Source organism: Chaetodon auriga, chromosome 6 (genome assembly GCF_051107435.1).
Source record: "Chaetodon auriga isolate fChaAug3 chromosome 6, fChaAug3.hap1, whole genome shotgun sequence".
Taxonomy (NCBI): Eukaryota; Metazoa; Chordata; class Actinopteri; order Chaetodontiformes; family Chaetodontidae; genus Chaetodon; species Chaetodon auriga.
In genome coordinates, this window is record NC_135079.1 from 22,004,563 (window position 1) to 22,022,378 (window position 17,816).

At 43.8% G+C, this 17,816-nt stretch overlaps 1 protein-coding gene across 1 annotated transcript in view; it reads left to right on the plus strand.

Moving 5' to 3' along the window:
• spire2 (spire-type actin nucleation factor 2) overlaps nucleotides 1-16,573 on the plus strand; it is a 33,261-nt gene extending 16,688 nt beyond the window's left edge. The window contains exons 7-15 of the mRNA XM_076733758.1: nucleotides 505-622; nucleotides 1,771-1,937; nucleotides 4,523-4,745; nucleotides 8,290-8,417; nucleotides 9,235-9,372; nucleotides 9,463-9,530; nucleotides 10,664-10,691; nucleotides 11,333-11,430; nucleotides 15,012-16,573. Of these exons, the coding sequence (XP_076589873.1) occupies nucleotides 505-622; nucleotides 1,771-1,937; nucleotides 4,523-4,745; nucleotides 8,290-8,417; nucleotides 9,235-9,372; nucleotides 9,463-9,530; nucleotides 10,664-10,691; nucleotides 11,333-11,430; nucleotides 15,012-15,420 (1,377 nt within the window). The 3' untranslated portion in view covers nucleotides 15,421-16,573. The remainder of the gene's footprint in view (nucleotides 1-504; nucleotides 623-1,770; nucleotides 1,938-4,522; nucleotides 4,746-8,289; nucleotides 8,418-9,234; nucleotides 9,373-9,462; nucleotides 9,531-10,663; nucleotides 10,692-11,332; nucleotides 11,431-15,011) is intronic.
• The last annotated feature ends 1,243 nt before the right edge of the window (nucleotides 16,574-17,816 follow it).

Below are 17,816 nucleotides of genomic sequence, written 5' to 3' on the forward strand. Positions count from 1 at the left end.
TACTTTTACATATAACTACTTTAGACTGATACATTACTAACATCAGCTTCTCCCTGATACTTTCATCCATTATTAATAGACCTGTATACATTACAGAGCATTTTCCAAATACAGTACATTAACACCAGCCTCTAACTGATAACTGAAACATTACTAATACTGCTACCCTTGATGCATACTTAGATAAGCGTCTAATACTTTAATGCACATTAGACATATATAAATAATAGAGCACATACCCAGAGATGTGTTTTAAATCTTCTTTTTACACAGAAGAACTTGTCCTGTGATTCGATTTACCTGTTTATATACGTCACAAGTCTTTTTTATCACAGTTCCATCAGTTTTATCAGGCCATGTTTCATTGCAGAGTGTTACTGTCCAGTCAACAAACACAGAGGTTTTGGAGTGGTTGGTAAAATATGTGCATATATGTACATATTTCATCATCTCTTTTAGATTCCTCAGATGTATGGATGTGGTCTAATTATTTGTCCTCATTAGGTTTCAGAGCGCAGCCTCCCCCCTCCTCCACCGCAGCAGCAGTCCCTCCATGACCTGGTCCTGGCTGAGATCAAGCAGGAGAGAAAGCTCAGGCCTGTGGTCCTGCCCAGCTCCAGACGTAAGAGAACAATCAGTCACCACTGTTTGCTTTTTTTTTTTTTTTTTTTAACTCCACCATAACTAAATTAAAGCCTGTCATCACCAGACAAACAGTTGGATGGCGTCAGGGGAAAAGCATCATGGCGATGTTAAGTGAAATAAAAAATAAGGTCTGGTGGCTGCTCGCGTCATACTCGTCTCTGAACTTTCTATTTAAAGTGTGACTCCTGTTATGCTCTCACTGTGCTAAAGAAAGTAAATGTGCCACTGCAGGTGGATGGACCAGTCGCCCTGCTAAAAAATGACTTCAGGGCTGACACTGTAGTCTGTACCCTCTGCGCTGCTGCCTGGCACACGACAGTTATGTACTATAAAGTAGTTTTGTAAGCCGTCATGTGTAACGAGCGTCTTTCCATTCAGATCTACAGCGCATGTGGAGGTGGAATCGCATTTCATAAATATTGACAAGTTATTTACAGATCAAGGTCGCTCAGTGTGTGGGCCGCTGATAAAGAAGCCTTTGCAGGGAGAGAGCAATTTGATTTGTCTAAAGCTGCTATGGGTGATTTGTGAAAAAGAAAAATCAGATTGCTGGAAAATGATAGTTAGCAGTGTTTTGACTGCAGCACGTATAGTAGGGTGATTCAGTGGTTAGAGGGACTGCCTCCTCAGTAACGGGAGCTGAGTTCAACCCTGAATCCTAAACAGCTGTTTTGCCCTTTGTGGTTGTAAAAACACATTCAAGAATTACAAAGTGAATTCAGTTATTTGCTCTTTTATACTTTCCATCATTGGAATTTGGTCCCAGTTCCAGTACTCAGCACTGAGTCCAATTTTGTTTTGCATTTTAGTATTTTTCATCATTGTGAATAATCGTGTTTGTGCAGGCTGCGCAAATTCCAGCCTGTCAGAGCCTGAAGTCCACTTTCCTAGTTTCCATACAGGTGAAGAGATGGACTTCACTGCTGCATCTGTAATAGAAGAACACAGTTGTATGTGAGCTCATTTCAGACAGGAGGGTTCTGTTATTTGTGATATGATGAAGCTCAGAAGGGGATGTCGAAGCCAGGCCCGAGGCTGAGTGCTGGTCCTGGCTGGTCTGGCTCTGATCTCAGTGCTTCTGACTTATTTGTTCCCTGACTGTGTTTCTGGTTTCTCTTCCCTCAGCATTTGGCTCCCTGCCCTGCCTGGCTCAGACTTGTCCTTGTAATGTCAAATCTACTTCGTGCATTGACTTGTCCGTGTCAGAGCCCGGGCCCCGACCATCATCCCGCCCTCGCATCCTGCTCAAGGCTCCCACTCTGGCCGAAATGGAGGAGATGAACATATTTGAGGTGAGGCCAGGCAGGCGCTCCTACGCTGAGACATTGGAAGGGTGGGGTGAGGATTCATTGGACTCATTTTTGCCGTCTCTTAGGGCTGACTGCTGTTTTTCACAGCAACACATGCTTTGTTTCCCAGCTTAAGTGGGTTAAGATGCCTCTGTGCATTTGTAGGATAGCACAGAGTGGAAAGTGAAACAATGATTGGGATGAATCTTCTTCTCTCTTCCACAAAGACTGAACAACTTGGGAAACCGTGTCTTTCTCCCCCCTCTCTTGATATGTTACACCAGCCGTCAAAACTTCACAATCTGTTTCTCTCTTACACTTTAGCATTTAGAAAATATCCTTAGTGGCTCAAAGGGGGAGCTAGCTGCAGGTCAAAACGAGCTTCTGCTTCATCCAAGAGGGAAGACATGTTTACTGTTGCAATCCTACCTTCCATTTTCTTTTAAACCTCAGTTTCACTCTTTTTCTCATCTGTATGCAGTATGTAAGCCAGGTTTGGGTCAGAGAAGGTGCCATGGGTAGGTAGGTTAAGATAAGAGGGTAATTCACAACGAGCAGTGTATAAAGTAGTTATTGTAAAGTAGTAATACGGATCCAAAAATACCACTCTGATTCCACAGAAGTTGTATTTTACTTTAATATGAGTACTGCTTCCACCACTGCAGGACAGACCACTCATACATACTGTGCTGTAATATCCCACCTGCCAGTGCAACAGATTAGTGTTCTGCAACCAGTTCTTGGAGGAGCAGCTGCTAAATAATGGATTTTGTGTGTTGCCCTCTTTCAGCTGAACAGGAACATGAATTCAGGTGTATAATGATCACTTAGCGTGTTCTGTACTCCAGTAATACTTCCTGTTTCCTTTGAGGTCTGTTTTGCATTTGTTTGTTGAGTTGTTTGTGGTATGTTTTGAGGATACTGAGGCAAAATCAGCAACCCAAGTAAAGCTTGACTGTATGATGTTAGGAAAGTACTGTTTTTGTTGGCTTACTTTCTGGAACGTCTGTCTCCTGAAAGTGGTTCACATAACTCTGCCTTCAGGTGACCTTATGTTAACGTTCATTGTTATTCAGCAAAAGGCTTTAAATCCTCACACGTGTGCACAAGATAAATAATACAGGGACCCCATAGTGAGAATCATTTTTAAATGTCACTTCAGTAACAAAGAAAGAAGCAGACACCCTGTTAAAATTTAAAAGGGGCAGACAGTCAATCTGAAGCAATTTAAACAATCTATCCATCCATTATCTGAAAGCACTTCAGCTTGGGATGGACTGCGCTGTACGTGATATGAAGGGGGGATGTCATCCCCGTTGTTAGCAACATGACTAAAATGCCCTTCCTCCCCATTCCCCTGCCAGGCCCCCTCTCCAACCTGTGGTACCAGAGCGAGCGCGGCAGCAGAGGGCTTGTTTAGTTGAATATGTTAGTTGAGTCTGGCGGACTTATTGATCCTCTATCTAACTGAGGCTTGTGCAGGTTAGAGTCTCTGGCCTTGAAATATGAGTAGCCTGACTGTGCTGTGTATTGATAAATCCCTGGCGCTGTCCTTGGTGCTGAAGAAGCAGACAGATTTCTAACTGGGCCTTCTTCTCTTAGTCCTGTCAGTTTCTTCTTCATCAAACAGACATTAGCAAAGCGTAATCATGGAATATTCCTATAATACTGAAATTTCTGTGAATATTCAGTAGTGTGTTTGCTGCTGGAAAAAACATGTTAACACATAATGGGAGTTGCCATTATCGTGCTGGTGGAAATTAGCATCATAACAGCAATAACATCTTATCTTATCTCTGACTTCATATTGTCACAGTCTGGCTCTTACACTGGGACAGAAATGGGAGACACATGGGTAAACTAAATAACAAAGTAATTTATTTGCAACCAAATTAAAAAAAAGCAGCAAGCAGATGGAGAAATCTGTCAAGTCAGCAGTGCAGGGAGTGGATGAGTGGAAATGTGCTGCGAAAACAAAGAACAAAAACCAAAACACAGAGGTCCTTGGAGTGAGGAGGTCTGCTTTGTGTCTGGTGTCTGCTCGGGCGTGTATGTAGGAGTCACGCCAGGCCCAGGTGTGTCCCCTGCTGCTGATAAAGCCGCTAATTGCTCTGCAGCACTGGTGACAGAAAGCACAGCAATAGCAGAGTGAACCGAGCAGAGGCGCCATTACAACATTGCTAACTCAATCTGCTACTCTGCAGCAAACACTCCACGCTGACCAGCTACAGCTGCCTCAAAGGGTCAAAACTCAAAGTCAAAATTACTCCGTGGGTGTCAAAATATATCCACCACTACTGTAGGTGGAGTTCATCAAAGGGCTGACACATAGAGATAAACCATCGCTCATGCTCACGTTCACACCTACCGGCTGTTTAGAGTCACCAGCTAGCCTCAGTTTGTTAGCTTCATTCACGACAGGCCAACCAGCCATCCTGTACAATTAGCTAGATGATGTGCACATTCTCATCCTGTGTTGCCTTCAGTACTTCCCTTCACCTTTTCCTTATTTTACAAACCTTTCCTTACCTCTACTGTCCCTGCCCTATGCCCGCTCACTTCCCTTTCCTCATCTCGCACCACTGCAGGAGGAGGACTCTCCAGACAGTGGGGAGCTGAGGAGGGCGGAGAGCTCCCCCACTCCTCTGAAAAGAGATCGCTCCTTCTCTGAGCACGACCTGGCCATGCTCCGTGGAGAAATGCTTCCTTCGCTCTCTGAGTCGGCCCAGCTGGACGGGGCGGTCAGGCTGAGGGGTGAGAGACCGCGATCCAGGACACTGACCGGTGCCAGGCCACCTCCTAATTACAGAGGTCAGTTTGTAAACGTAGACTGATTGTCCTTGGTAATAGTTCTTCAGTTTGTGAGTGGTGACTTCTCTATATAGAGCTAAATACAGGGCACTCATTTTAGATCAAAGCTGGTCATGGAATTTCATAAATATCACAGACTTTTGACAGGAAGTCGTTAATGGAGTCTGATTGCTTCATACATTCATGAGATGGTGGTTTTGACTCCGACAGTGCGTATCTCTACAGAGGCCCCAAATTATTATAGTTATTTCAGAAGATGATAGAAGTCTGGATTTCCATAGACCACCATGCTGATTTTTGAAGAATATCTAAAAACTGTACTCCTTCCTGTTGGGAATATAAGGACTTATGAGAGAAACGCTTTGAGATGTATCATGTCAAGGCCACTAATGACCACTGATGGAGTCAGTAAATATCACTGAATTCTGGCCATGGCAGCACTTTGAGGCTCCTTGCTGTTAAATTTTTGTAAGATCACGTGGACGAGCTTTGTGCGTGTCATCTACATTTGATTAGGAAGGGAAGAATGATTCACAGTGAAATATAGCAGATTTTTCTGAAGGAGGCCTTGATTCCAAACATTTGGCCATAAGTTCTAAGATTCGTATAAGGAGTGTTGAAAGAAGAAGGAAAAATCCTAAATTACAGAACTCCAGTTTAGGCATCATGAGGCCTGGCCTATATGAAGAGGTACTGTTTGTGGTGACCACCTGGGGGGGCACAGAGTCATTGCAGGGGGCACACATGACCAGGAGAAGCTATGACGGTGAAACATGAGTGCTCTGATTTTAGCAAGTCGGTTGATTTATACAGCTCATTTCAAAACATCAAGAGTTGACCCAGAAAGCTTTACAGTCCAGGCAGATGGATGAGAATCTGCCTGAATACAGGTATGCAGAGGCAAAGATGGGTCTTTCAATGACTTCATGTGGTGCAGAGACTATTCCAGAACCTGGGAGACACAACAGAGAAAGCTCAGCCCCCTTTAGTTTGAGGGAATGAGTGAGGAACTGAGAGGAGATGCTGTGAGGATGACTGAGGGACCTCGGGGCAGAGTGTGGAATTAGCAGGTCAGTAATGTGTTGAGGAGCTAATCTATTAAAGGCTTTAAAAATAAATAGTCAGATTTTGAAACCAGTTCTGTATGTGTATCAGTGGTAACCAGTGCAGATGATCCAGAACAGGAAGGATGTGTTGTCTTTTCTTTGTTTGAAGTTGAAAGAGGGTGAAATGGGTCAACCCCATATACAAGGAATGACAGTAATCAGGCATGGATAACTGTTTCCAGGTGCTTATTAGATACAAGCGGCTTTAATTAAAGATTTAAGGATTCAAAGTTGATTCAGGAAGCAAAGCACGTCAAGTGCAAGATGGACAAATGTTTGACAAGGAAGAGAAGAAAAACTGGTGATGCGCATCGAGCAAACATGTCAGTCATATCAAATCCCAGATATGAAGACGCTCATAGTCAGGCTTGAGTTCACTGTCAGTACAGCAGGAGAGCCTTTTGTGTGTAAAACCTCTGTCAATCTGGGAAAATATTGATTTGCAAACCAGAAACCTACGAGATAAATGAAAAGAAAATGCAGTTTAGGTTCTGGATATGAAAAATCACTTTATGCACTGAGGAGGGACATGATGGTATTTCAGCTTCCAGAGTGGGGGGGGCAGGAGAGAAAGGTTCTGGAGCCGCTGGCCCAGTGATTCCAAGAAGAAGAATTTTACTTTAAGAGTAATGAGTAAAAACATGAAGTCCTTTATAAATGAACACATGATGGCACTGTTGACATGGTAACCATCTCAGTTGATCCAGTTTGCTCATGGCCCACCACACTGTCATGGTTTACTGGGACATTTGAATAGAACAGAGCCAACATTAATGTTATCAGAGACATCTGTGCTTTTCTTACAATGTCAAGTCAGAAAGTCTTCTGCCAAGTAAGTGTGTTAACACAGCTATACTCTGTCTGTTCCAGTTATTGTCCACCAGGCTTCATTGACATTCGGCAGTCTGCACCAAACACTGCTGCAGCTCATAATACTGGTTGGATTCTCTTATTTGGCTGAAAGAAAGATAATTAGTGAGATCAGCTGCTGTAGTGTTTGCTCGCAGTGAAAACGTGCAGACTCTTGGCCCTCTGTGGCAGATGATTCACACTTGCTGTAGTTTTAACTTTCTTCCAACAGAGGGAGACACCGTGCCAGTTATACCACAGCACAGTCTGCATCGTTATCCTCCTTTTTGGATGAGTGAGCCGGAGATTTGGATGTTTGTATGCAGAACCTGGCCTTAAAGTGACATCAAACCCATCCCTCACCAACAGTTAGACTGAACACACAAGAAACACCCTTTTTAAAGTTTCCAGCTCCACTTCCACTGGAACTGTATTAACTAGCACAAGCTAACTGAACACAAGCCCTTCCCAGATGTATTCAATTGGAGGTAATATGTTTTTAATGTTTTTATTCACTTGCCGTGGAGACGTTATGTCCCTACTACCTCCAATCTGTCCTACTTCTAACTCAAGCACTAACCTCATTAAATTACTGTTACCTCACTGAAATGAATAAGAGCTGAATAATGTGTCAGCCCACCATGGTAAAGTCCTCACAGCCGCGCTAACAGGGAGCTGACAGGGATTACATCTGCCATAAAACTGTTGGGAGTTTTATGATGGATTCTAATCAAATATAAAGATGTGCTGATAAAGTCTGAGTGAAGGAGGGTAGAAGCTAATGGCTTTGAATTGTGTGCTGCACATAAGCCACGGGGAGGATGTTATCCATTCAGTTGCCATGATTCATGCATTAGCAGCCTGGCCGTCCTTATCCAGAGGTAATTATTTGAAAAACAATCCTGACTTCAATCCATTCTCAGTCTCTAGATGGGCTGCAAGCCGATCCACCCAGCCGCATGCCACAAGCCTGAGACAAGGCCGATTTATAGCTGGATGGAGATTTATTGTGTAGTGCTTGACTTTGCCAACAGGGGACTCTCCAGCCTCAGCTGTGTGAATGAGGATGTAAGCCTGTAAGCCCCTGCCGTCATCGGCAGCTGATCCAAATTATATGTACCAGTGATGTTTACCGGCCTGTTCCAGCCTTCCCCTCTAACCTGTTTGCTTTCCATTAGAGCCAAATTGACACCTTCCTTTTGCAGGATCGAAGCAGTGCCCAGCGTGTGGTCTGCTCTGAACCCCCGCCCGCCTCTGGTTAACTGAGCTCCTCTTTTAGACCAGCCGCTGAGCAGCCCTCTCACTGTGATCTAAGTTACAGATGCAGCAGCATGGGCTGAAATCAGATGAATAATACATGACAGTGTTAGAGTCGATCAACAAGCACTCTGAAAGATGAGACCCGAGACGGAGCTGAATGAAAGAGACCGATGTGTAATTCATGGAGTTGTTAGACTGGGATTTGTGTCCTCCTCTCATTCGCTCCCTGACGCTGTCCTCATTTGATTCAGTCGCATTTAGTTTGCCTGATAAACTCTCATTATTCCCTCTCTGTCTCTCTTACTTTTCATCGATTTCCCCCACCCCAGCTTCCTTCCCAGTTCACGGCTGGGTGCTGCCCTCTCCAGCCCGCCTGTCTCTGAGTTCAGTGGACGAGACCACAGAGGGATCAGAAACGACGTCAGGCTCCAGAGCTGGAGACGAGCACCAGTGGATGGTGCGTTAGAATCACAGCCGGCATCAGAGTTGATGCTTTGCTTCGTGTGAAGTCTCAGTGGTCCCACCGGTGATGAAGAGGCACTGCAGAAACATTCATTCTGTCAAGTCATCTTGATCTATTATTGATTATCTGCCACTGTAGAGTATTGAGCCAGATTATTCAACCTGTTCCAATATTTAGTGGAAATGCATGTTTAGAAAAGCCTTTGAACAAGTCAGAAGTCCAAAGAAACAAGTTCAACTTATTTTATCTCACCTCACGGTCCCTTTTGTAGCTGTTCCGGTGCTTTCCGTCATATTGCGCGATCTTCATCAGCAGATGGAGTTTTCCCAGTTGTTATGAAATAGTAGATGTTGTTAGCAACTTCATGTGTGCCTGTTTAGCTGTTGAAGGTTCACTAGCTAGTCGCTGACTTTTTATGCTGTTTGGTGCTGAGCAGAAAGCGTTTTCGCTGGAAACAGCGACCTGCTTCAGCCAGAGACGCTGATGAGAGCAGTGAGATTTAACCAGAACAGTAGAATGGGTAGAAAGACGCTAAAATACTCATTAGAGCTGAGGGACGCCGCAAAGGGAGGGACACCTTTCATATTACACTGAGTGACAGTGCCCTCAAAAGGCTTTAAATGGAGCAAATAAAGAAGTGTTCATAACACATAGACTACTTTTTTGCAAGAAGTCCCACAATGCAATGCTTTGCCTTTGTCAGATGTCAAAATGAAAGTTACATAGCAGTGACATCCACTGAGTGTTCTTTATGTTAAGCATGAGGGGAGCGACTGATGGACTCCTCTTCCTCTGCTGTCGGTATGTTCAGGAGGAGTTCAGCCACCCTGTGGAGAGTCTCGCCTTAACAGTGGATGAGGTCATCAATGTGCGCCGAGTGCTGGTCAAAGCAGACATGGAGAAGTTTCTCCAGAGCAAAGAGCTCTACAATAACCTGAAGAAAGGAAAGGTAACAGAGTGGATCCTCCCTTGTTGTTGTTTATCATTGTGCTGTGTTTACAGTAAATGGACTCAGGGACTGTGTATGTGGCCTTCTCAGGTTTGCTGCTGCTGCAGAGTGAAGTTCCCTCTCTTCTCATGGCCGTCTACCTGTCTACTGTGTAAAAGGTATCAAAGAAAACGTTCATCTCACCACAGGAATGTCTGCGATGTTTAAGCCACATGCCACGTTTATCTCGAAATACTGCTTGAGGTTTGTTCCAGGACCGCGGCCAAGATTCAAGGGAATAGTGAGGTCATGAGTCTCGGCAAAGCCCCGGCCCACCGCCATTTGTATTTTATTTATTCAGTTAACTGTTCATTAATGTAGTTTCTGTAAATTTGATTTCACAGCATGAACTTCTGCATACTGTTTGAAAGCCTCTTTACTCCCAGAATTGTATATTTGTTGCACTAAATGTAGTCAAATTGAAATCAAGGCTAATACATTGAAATAGTGTGTAGGATCTTACTCTGTCAAGGGGGCTAAGATCCCCAGATTCACATAAAATGTCTGTGTTTCTACAAACCTTCCTCACGGATTTCCCAAAGCTTCACCTCAGAGCGGGTGCATGCACATGCTGCAGTTGTCCATGGTGCTGAAAATGATGCTGAATACAATTTACTGTTACTTTGCATATTTAACTCTCTGGTGCTATAGAGCATATTAAATACTCGTGCAGTGTGAAAACAAAACTTAATGTGCAGTAAAGGGCTTTCAGCTTGCTGCTCTGTATAATTCATGTTCCTAAGTGGAAGCAGACGGGACAGAAGAAGAAAGCAGACTGATTGATTTAGCTGCCGCTCAAGGCAGACGACACTCTTAAGCTAACATTAGAAGCAGTAATGGTTCCTGTGAACGGGCACATGAATATGCACAGAATCTATTGTGAATGCGATTCTGTCATGCAAGTGTTAGACCTGCTGCATGCGACATATGCTCTATAAATAAAAAGAAAAGAGAAATGGGACCCTGCCTTGTTGTTCAAAGACAGACATGAGCCCCTTAACTTTCAGATACTGCAGTGTTAAAAAAGTCGAATATTGTGAATGAAGTTTTGCCTCTTCGTTTGCCACTTTAAGCTACGATACTGACATATTTTGACAATATTACCACTGCTGATGTGCACTCAAGCTAATTATAGATAGTAGTCACTGTGGTATTTATCAATAGCCCAGTTAACCCCCACATATTTGTCATGGTTATTTTTTGATGCAAGCTACAGAAATACACTGTTCATTCCTTTGTGTTTCTCTTACAGATCTGTCTGCAACTCCTGCAGTGCAAAGGTAACTTCAAGAACTGCTAGCATGTGTTCAGTGAAGGCAATTCATCAATGGCTTCTGTTTGTTTCTACAAGTATGATTCTGTGCGTATTTGGCTGTGTATGACATTCTAAGACAATACCAAGAATCGATTTAAAGGATGTATTGCTGTCCCACTTGCTAACATTGTCTCAGTGGTCAGGCACATGGTGGAGTGAAGTGAATGGTATTTCTGTTGACATCAATTCTTCTGTTGTTTTTTTTTTTTGTTGGTTTTCATTTGTTGCCTCAGTCCAGGCCGTGTTGGATGTGTGGCTCTGTGCTCTCTAGGTTTGAGATTTAGGCTGTTTGGATTTTGTGTGTTTTTGACAATGATGTGTGTTGTGCTTTGTTGGGGTGCGGTGACTCTGTATTGTGTGTTACTGTGGTTTATCCTTTTGTGAGGTTGTTTAATGTATATGTTCATTTGTGACAGTGTGATTTGTGTGACAGCTAATGGTCATGGTGGTGTGGTGTGTGACCGTGGAGTCCTTCGTGTCTGTGACTTTGAATCTATTGATTGTTGTTTATGAAAGCATTTTGTCCTTAAGTCTGCTGTGTCCCCTCACAACACACTTCCCTTCCTCTTTGCTCTGTCTCATTGTTTTCCTCTTCCTACGCTGTAGATGAAGATTCCCTCAAAGAAGATGGCCCATATTCCTGTGTACACTGTCGGCTTCCACAGCACCCCAAAGAGCCATGGACACAAAAGCCAAATCTATAAGTGAGTCTGCATTGCCTATCAGAGACTATGAGAGCTGACTTGAAATGAGAGATTCATGTAACACTTGATAAAGGCCCAAAACTGTGTGCATGTACTCTTTCAATGATGAAACTACTCTGATACTGCTGCAGCTTATAATGCTTTGCGACAGCGTGGTGTTTACCTGTCTTCAGTTGAACAGGTAGGTGGAGGAGGAGCGATGTCAGCAGTATTGTGATGATGACAATATTAGAGCAGACTGCAAACTGTGCTCTGCTAAATTGTCAAGAGGAGAGGTGAGAAGAGTTCAAGGAGTTTGCTAATGCTAGTAGCGGGAAACAGAAACAACGAATTTTGCAGCAAACGATGGAGAAGTGGGAGAAGATGCCCGGAGACAGTGCACGGGCAGTGAACATAACCGAAGCTCTCACCGAGCACGTTGCTCTTGATGACCGGCCGTTGTCGGTTTCAGATAATACAGGATTTTGGCGTCTTCTCAGCGTGCTGGAGTCGAGGTATTAGATTCTCAGCCATCCCCACATCACAGAAACCATATTACCAAGCAGTCTCTCATTGAGCAGAAGCGGCTCAGAGAGGATTTAGGTCTGAATATCCCGACAATTTCACCGCTTACCAGTAGACACTTCTGGAAAAGATTATGTGCCGGCTCCTCTCGAAAAGTGAGCTGCTCTGATGCTTTGGCATCAGATGTGATTCCTGCTGTGACCGTGCTTCAGAGACTTTTGACCAAAGAAACAGACGAGGATCATGGCTTCAAAAAACCGTGAAGGGAAGCTTAGCTGCAGCTGTCAAGAGAAGCTTCACTGACACGGAAAAAGCTCACTCTGCTGCACTGCTACTGTGCTCGACCCGAGGTAAAGAGTGTGTGTGTGTGTGTGTGTGTGTGTGTGTGTGTGTGTGTGTGTGTGTGTGTGCTGAGAATATTAGAGCCGTAATGGTTATTATTCAGTATTTATATCAATACCTGGATCTTGATTGTTATGTTTATTGATCACCTTCATGCTCCTCAGAGGATGCACCTTTTTCATTTTGTTCCAAAATGGTGTCATCCAACATTTCAGTCATCACATCTCATCACCTAAGACACAAATTAGCGTGAAACGTGTCTATTCATTGTCCCAGAGGGATACATCTTGTGATTCCGTGACCTTCCCTCGAGTGACGGACCTGATATTTTTAGCTTCACTCCTGAAAGACTCAGCCAGGCCTGCAGCTCTGTGAGGCTGCACGAAGCGTTCAGCTCAAAGCACAGCTGCGTCTACTGACAGCATTCTACCATGTTCACAGTGACAGTGCGAGGATGTAATGTTTACCTTGTCTATAATCTTAGCTTAGCATGTTAGCATGCTGACATTTGCTGATTAGCACAGAGTACAGCTGAAGCTGATGGGAAATGTTTTGGAGACATTAGAGGACAAACTGACCTGATGATGTCACTGGATGAAAAGTCAGGGGATCACTGAAGTTATTACATTTCATCCTGAGGGGGGCATGAATATCTGTACCAATCGTCATAGCGATCCATCTAGTAGCTGCTGAGATATTTCAATCTGGATGAAGTGGTGGATCAACAGAGCGACATAGCATATCTGTGTTAATATTTTAGCATAGTAAGGTGTGATAAACATGCGGCCTCCAGGGCCTACGAGTATGTATTAGTATTCTTGTTCTTCTGTTTGGGACTATTTACTTACTTGCTGAGAATTCGCTTCTATCCCTCTGACAGCAATGCAGCTAATTTGCCTTATTGCGTCATGTCTTAAGTTCAGTCAAGGTAAAGTTGACTTGACATTGGATGGACCCCAGCTTTTGATGCAGACACGCAGTCCCAGCGTCTCCGCAGTCCTCTCAGCCGCTCACAGTGCTCCTTCAGTCCAAGGACAAATGCAAACCTTGGCTTAAGAACACAGGTTAAATCTATTTAAGTCTGCCCCTCCCTCACACTGCTGATTGCTAACCTTCTCCAGCCTAAGCAGATACAGCTTCCATGCTTACCTCAACCAATTGCAGATTGCCTCTTCAATCCAGTCACCAGTGTCTGCCCCTCCCCTCCCCATCCCTTTGTTATATAATCAGAGCAGCGCGTCTTCCGAGGCCTGTAAGCAGCCATTATGTAATAATTACCCAGCTGTCATTATATCCTCACTCATTGCGCCTGTGTGAAGACAGACGTGAAAGTGCGAGATGGACGGAAAGAGGGGTGGGGCGAGCGAGCTGGACAGTGAGTTGGAGAGAGAGAGAGAGTACAGGCATGGTGTGGTGCTGATCTGCTGTCTAACACCTGTCATCACTACCAGAGCGTGCAGCTAGGACAGAAATAGTAAGTTTTATAACAGCAAATGTTAGTGTTATATTAATCAGAAAAGATTCCCTTAATCTCTTCATTAGTGACTGTGATGCCCCCACCCCGACACAGCACGTCTTCTTCTGTCCCAATACACAGTTTATCATGTTGTGTTTATATTAGATAAGCTGAGAAAGGCAAACAAGATGAAATCTAGCTTCATTCCTCCAGATATTTAGCTGATTTACCGTGGGAGACAGGATATACTATGTGTCTGTTCTGAAGAGTCAAAATTAATCCGTTTGTGTTCCATTTCAAAATGATGCCACAAAAAAAGGCGTTTTAAAGTGGCACAATTAACTCTGTGAACAAGAGAACAGAAAAATAGGACATAAGGAAGAAATTACATAGTGGCTGGTTTTAACAGTACAGTATTCATTCTGCTGTATTTTTGTAATCCATCAGTTGGACTGTATATAACAAGGGTAAAGAAAAAACTAAAATTTGGGTGAAGTCTAAATAATCAGAGAGACTTTCTCACATATTCAATATTTGACCTCATCAGCTCATCAACAGGTGAAAGGAGCATCCTGGAAAGACTCAGTCGTTCACAAGCAAGGATGGAGAGAGGTTCACCACTTTGTGAACACATGATTGTATGAAGGATATTAATACATGAGCTCAGGAACACTTTGGAAAACCGTTGCCAGTAAACACAGTTAATTTGCAAATGATTGTAGTATGTTTTTAATTATTAATTTTAATTTAACAACTTGTTTTTTATTTTATTTATTTATGAAAGCCTTGTCACACCAGAGAGTTCACAGCAAAGTTCATCAAAGAGTCTTTGCAGAATATGTGCTTCTAGAGGCTTGATGACTTTCAGGTTTCTCATTGAACTACATGACTGGTGAAGTAAGCACTAAGTCTATGGTCACAACAGCTCTTCAAGCTAGCTTTGGTTTCTAACCAGACTGATTTGTACAGTACTGTTGACTGTTGCCTAATGAGTGTCTGCCTCTTTTTGTGGAGCAGTTTGTAGTCCAACAGAGGAGCTCTAAACAAACGTGGATGGTGGAACACAGCTGATTAGCTGATCTGGCTTTCCAACAGTCAGCACAGTCAAGACCATTTGCTTTTGGTCAATAGCGCAACTTCACATCTCAATTTTCACCAAAGTTGAAAGTTTTGTTTTTGTGCTTTGCCCCAGTGAGCAGCAATTCCATTGAATTTCACTGATTTTCCCCTTTGCATTCTTTTAAAATATACCTTTCCAATCCTCCCTGTCGTTCTGCAGGTCGCTGCGCAGCTTATCCCGCCGCTCAGTGGAGGAGGAGTTCCCCCACCTATACGCTCACGGCTGCACGCTGCGAGACGTCTGCGCTGAATGCACCAAATTCATCGCCGATGTCATTTCCTCCAGCCGCCGGAGCCTGGACATCCTCAACAACACCCCGAAGAGGGAGGCCAAAGCTGCTGCTGCTGCTGCTGCCGCCGCTGCTCAGAGGCCACAGCTGCAACGTCAATCCCACCTCGAGACTTGTCCTCAACCAGACCCTCAGTGTCACCCTCCACCCCACCCACAGTCACAGTGTCACCCCGAGCTGCCTCCCCAGTCCCATCAGCAACAGCAGCGGCTTCATGGGTCACTGCCGTGTCCTTCGCCGCAGCTCCACACCAAGACCATCAACAATGTGAACCAATGAGTAGACTGACTGACACTTTCTCTGTCTGCCTACACACACACACTCCTTTATGAGTTGTTCTCCTGCACGGCACTGTGCACACACACACGCAGAAAATGTCGGGTTCTTTAAGGGTTCTAGTGGTTAAATGCACATCAGTAATAAGTGAAAGAGCCATCTGATTGATTTGAACGAGTACAATAAATGAGGATACATAATCCAGTGAGGATCATTATTTCAGTATTGCTGGGTTGGAGTATTACATGTGTTATTTAATGGCATTGCTATGATATATAAACCTACATAAACATTTTCTGGAGCTGTGTAGAGCCCTTTTTAGTGTTAATCTAGCGACTCTAAACCACCACCACCACACCCATCATGCAGATCCCAACTACATTATCTTCCATATCTCACCATCTCACCCAGCAGATGTGCTGACACACACACACACACACACACACACACACACACACACACACACACACACACACACACAAATTGCACACAAGCACAGAGCCCCCCCTAGTCACTTTCTAAGGCTTGAGTGAGACACAGTCCTGCCTGTGTCTGCCTTATCTACAGCACCATGACTTCACTCCCTGGTGCTCACAGCTGCTGGGAGGCAAGCATGTGGAAGGAGAGGGCTGATGAGGAAAGTGCTGGTGGTTGGGGGAGTTTATAGCGTGAGCGGGAGAAGGTGGGGTTGAGTGGTGGTTGTTTGAGGAGGATAAAAGCTATGCAGCATAGAGTCAACATGTAACCCTAGCATTTTAGCGCTTTGTGGTTGCCTTGTTTTTGTCATGAATGTAACTTAGACACACCGAAACAGAATTGTAAAAGTATAAGCTCATACACGGTGTCATATCATTTATTTTTAATCATCCAAAAAGGGATTTGTAACAAGCGGCTGCTGCGTAACGAGGCCTCTTTTGCATTTACAGCTTGTGAAGTCCCAGGTACAGCCAGATAAGGATAGATAGCGGCGACACTGTGAATGTAACGGGTGAAGCTGCAGACTGCACCTTCAGCTGACGCAGCATGATGATGCTGATGTGAAGCGAGCAGATGAAACTCACGCCTCTCTCACTCCCCATGGATGCTTTGCAATCTGCTCTGGTTTTGTAAACACTAAGTAAACCTCAACTGCAATAAAATCTAATGACAAACACGACCGGTGCTGCGTCTGCGAGTTTTACTGTTCACTCCTGCGTGCTGCGTTCAGCTGCTCTGTGCCGTCACATAACAGCCTCAGTGGTGACAGAGCTGCACTCCATAAGTACATGGAAACATAATGTTGTATATTTCAGGGTTTTATTTTTCTTTCTTGGAGGAAAAATCCCATTTGTAAATGTTAAGTATGTAAAGCTACTCTTCACTTCACCGACTGAGCACAAGTAGACCTGTTTGTATCACTGAATCAGATGATGTGGGTTCAGATGTCTGTAACTATATTAATGGGATGACGATTTATAACTTTATTGTTATTTCTCTCATCCGGCCTCATTAAACTGTCAAGTAAACAAACAAGTTAGGTTTTCCATTGCTTATCTCATCAAGTTTGTTTACATAAGATAGAGCTGTTTTTAGTTTTGTCCTGGAACAGGGAAACAATTACTGTTCTGTTAAATACACTCAGTTATCACTTTATTAGGACCACCCAGCTAAAATGGATGCAGTGTAATATAACAGTAAAACAACAGTAAATCCAACCTAATCTGTCTGCAAGAGATGTTGATTCACCTGTCTGATCACCCTGGAGGCTGCAGTTTGTCGTGCTGTTGAATTGTATAGATTTATACTTATTTATGATAGCAGCATTTAATCTCTCCTATGTAGGAAGAGTTATTCCAACATGCAGGTTCCAGCAGCAGAGCTGCTTGTCATAGAAGATGAATGGAGGTGAATTGACCCCTTGGTAAAATGCTCACAGATGTGACTCTGCCTGCCACAGCTCTGCTGGTGGTAAAGACCAAAGGGCACATGAAGTGAGAACTCGTGACTCCATTGGAGGGCAGAACCGTGAGTGTGTATCTCTGAACTGCAGCTTTGCCTCACTGTGAAAAAGTATTCAGTTATAATCAGTGTAGGACATGATGTTTTAGTCAGTGTATCTATGATGTCACTGCAGCTGACACCTGGTGACTGTGTTCTGATGACCATCGAGAAAATCCAGATAGAGAAGCTGTATTACATTGAAGTGCACTCTGAGAACATTGTTAGACTGTCTGCCCAGCTGTCATTGCAAGAAATCACTTGTCATCAGACCACAGAACAGGTGGTAGATATTGTGCTTCATTGTGATCATAAGCAAAGAAAAAAAAATATTTTAAGATCACATCATTAATATTTTGTGGCCTTAACCAAACACTGTGTTCTTGTTCCATATTATTTCGTTGTCACAGGAAAACAACACA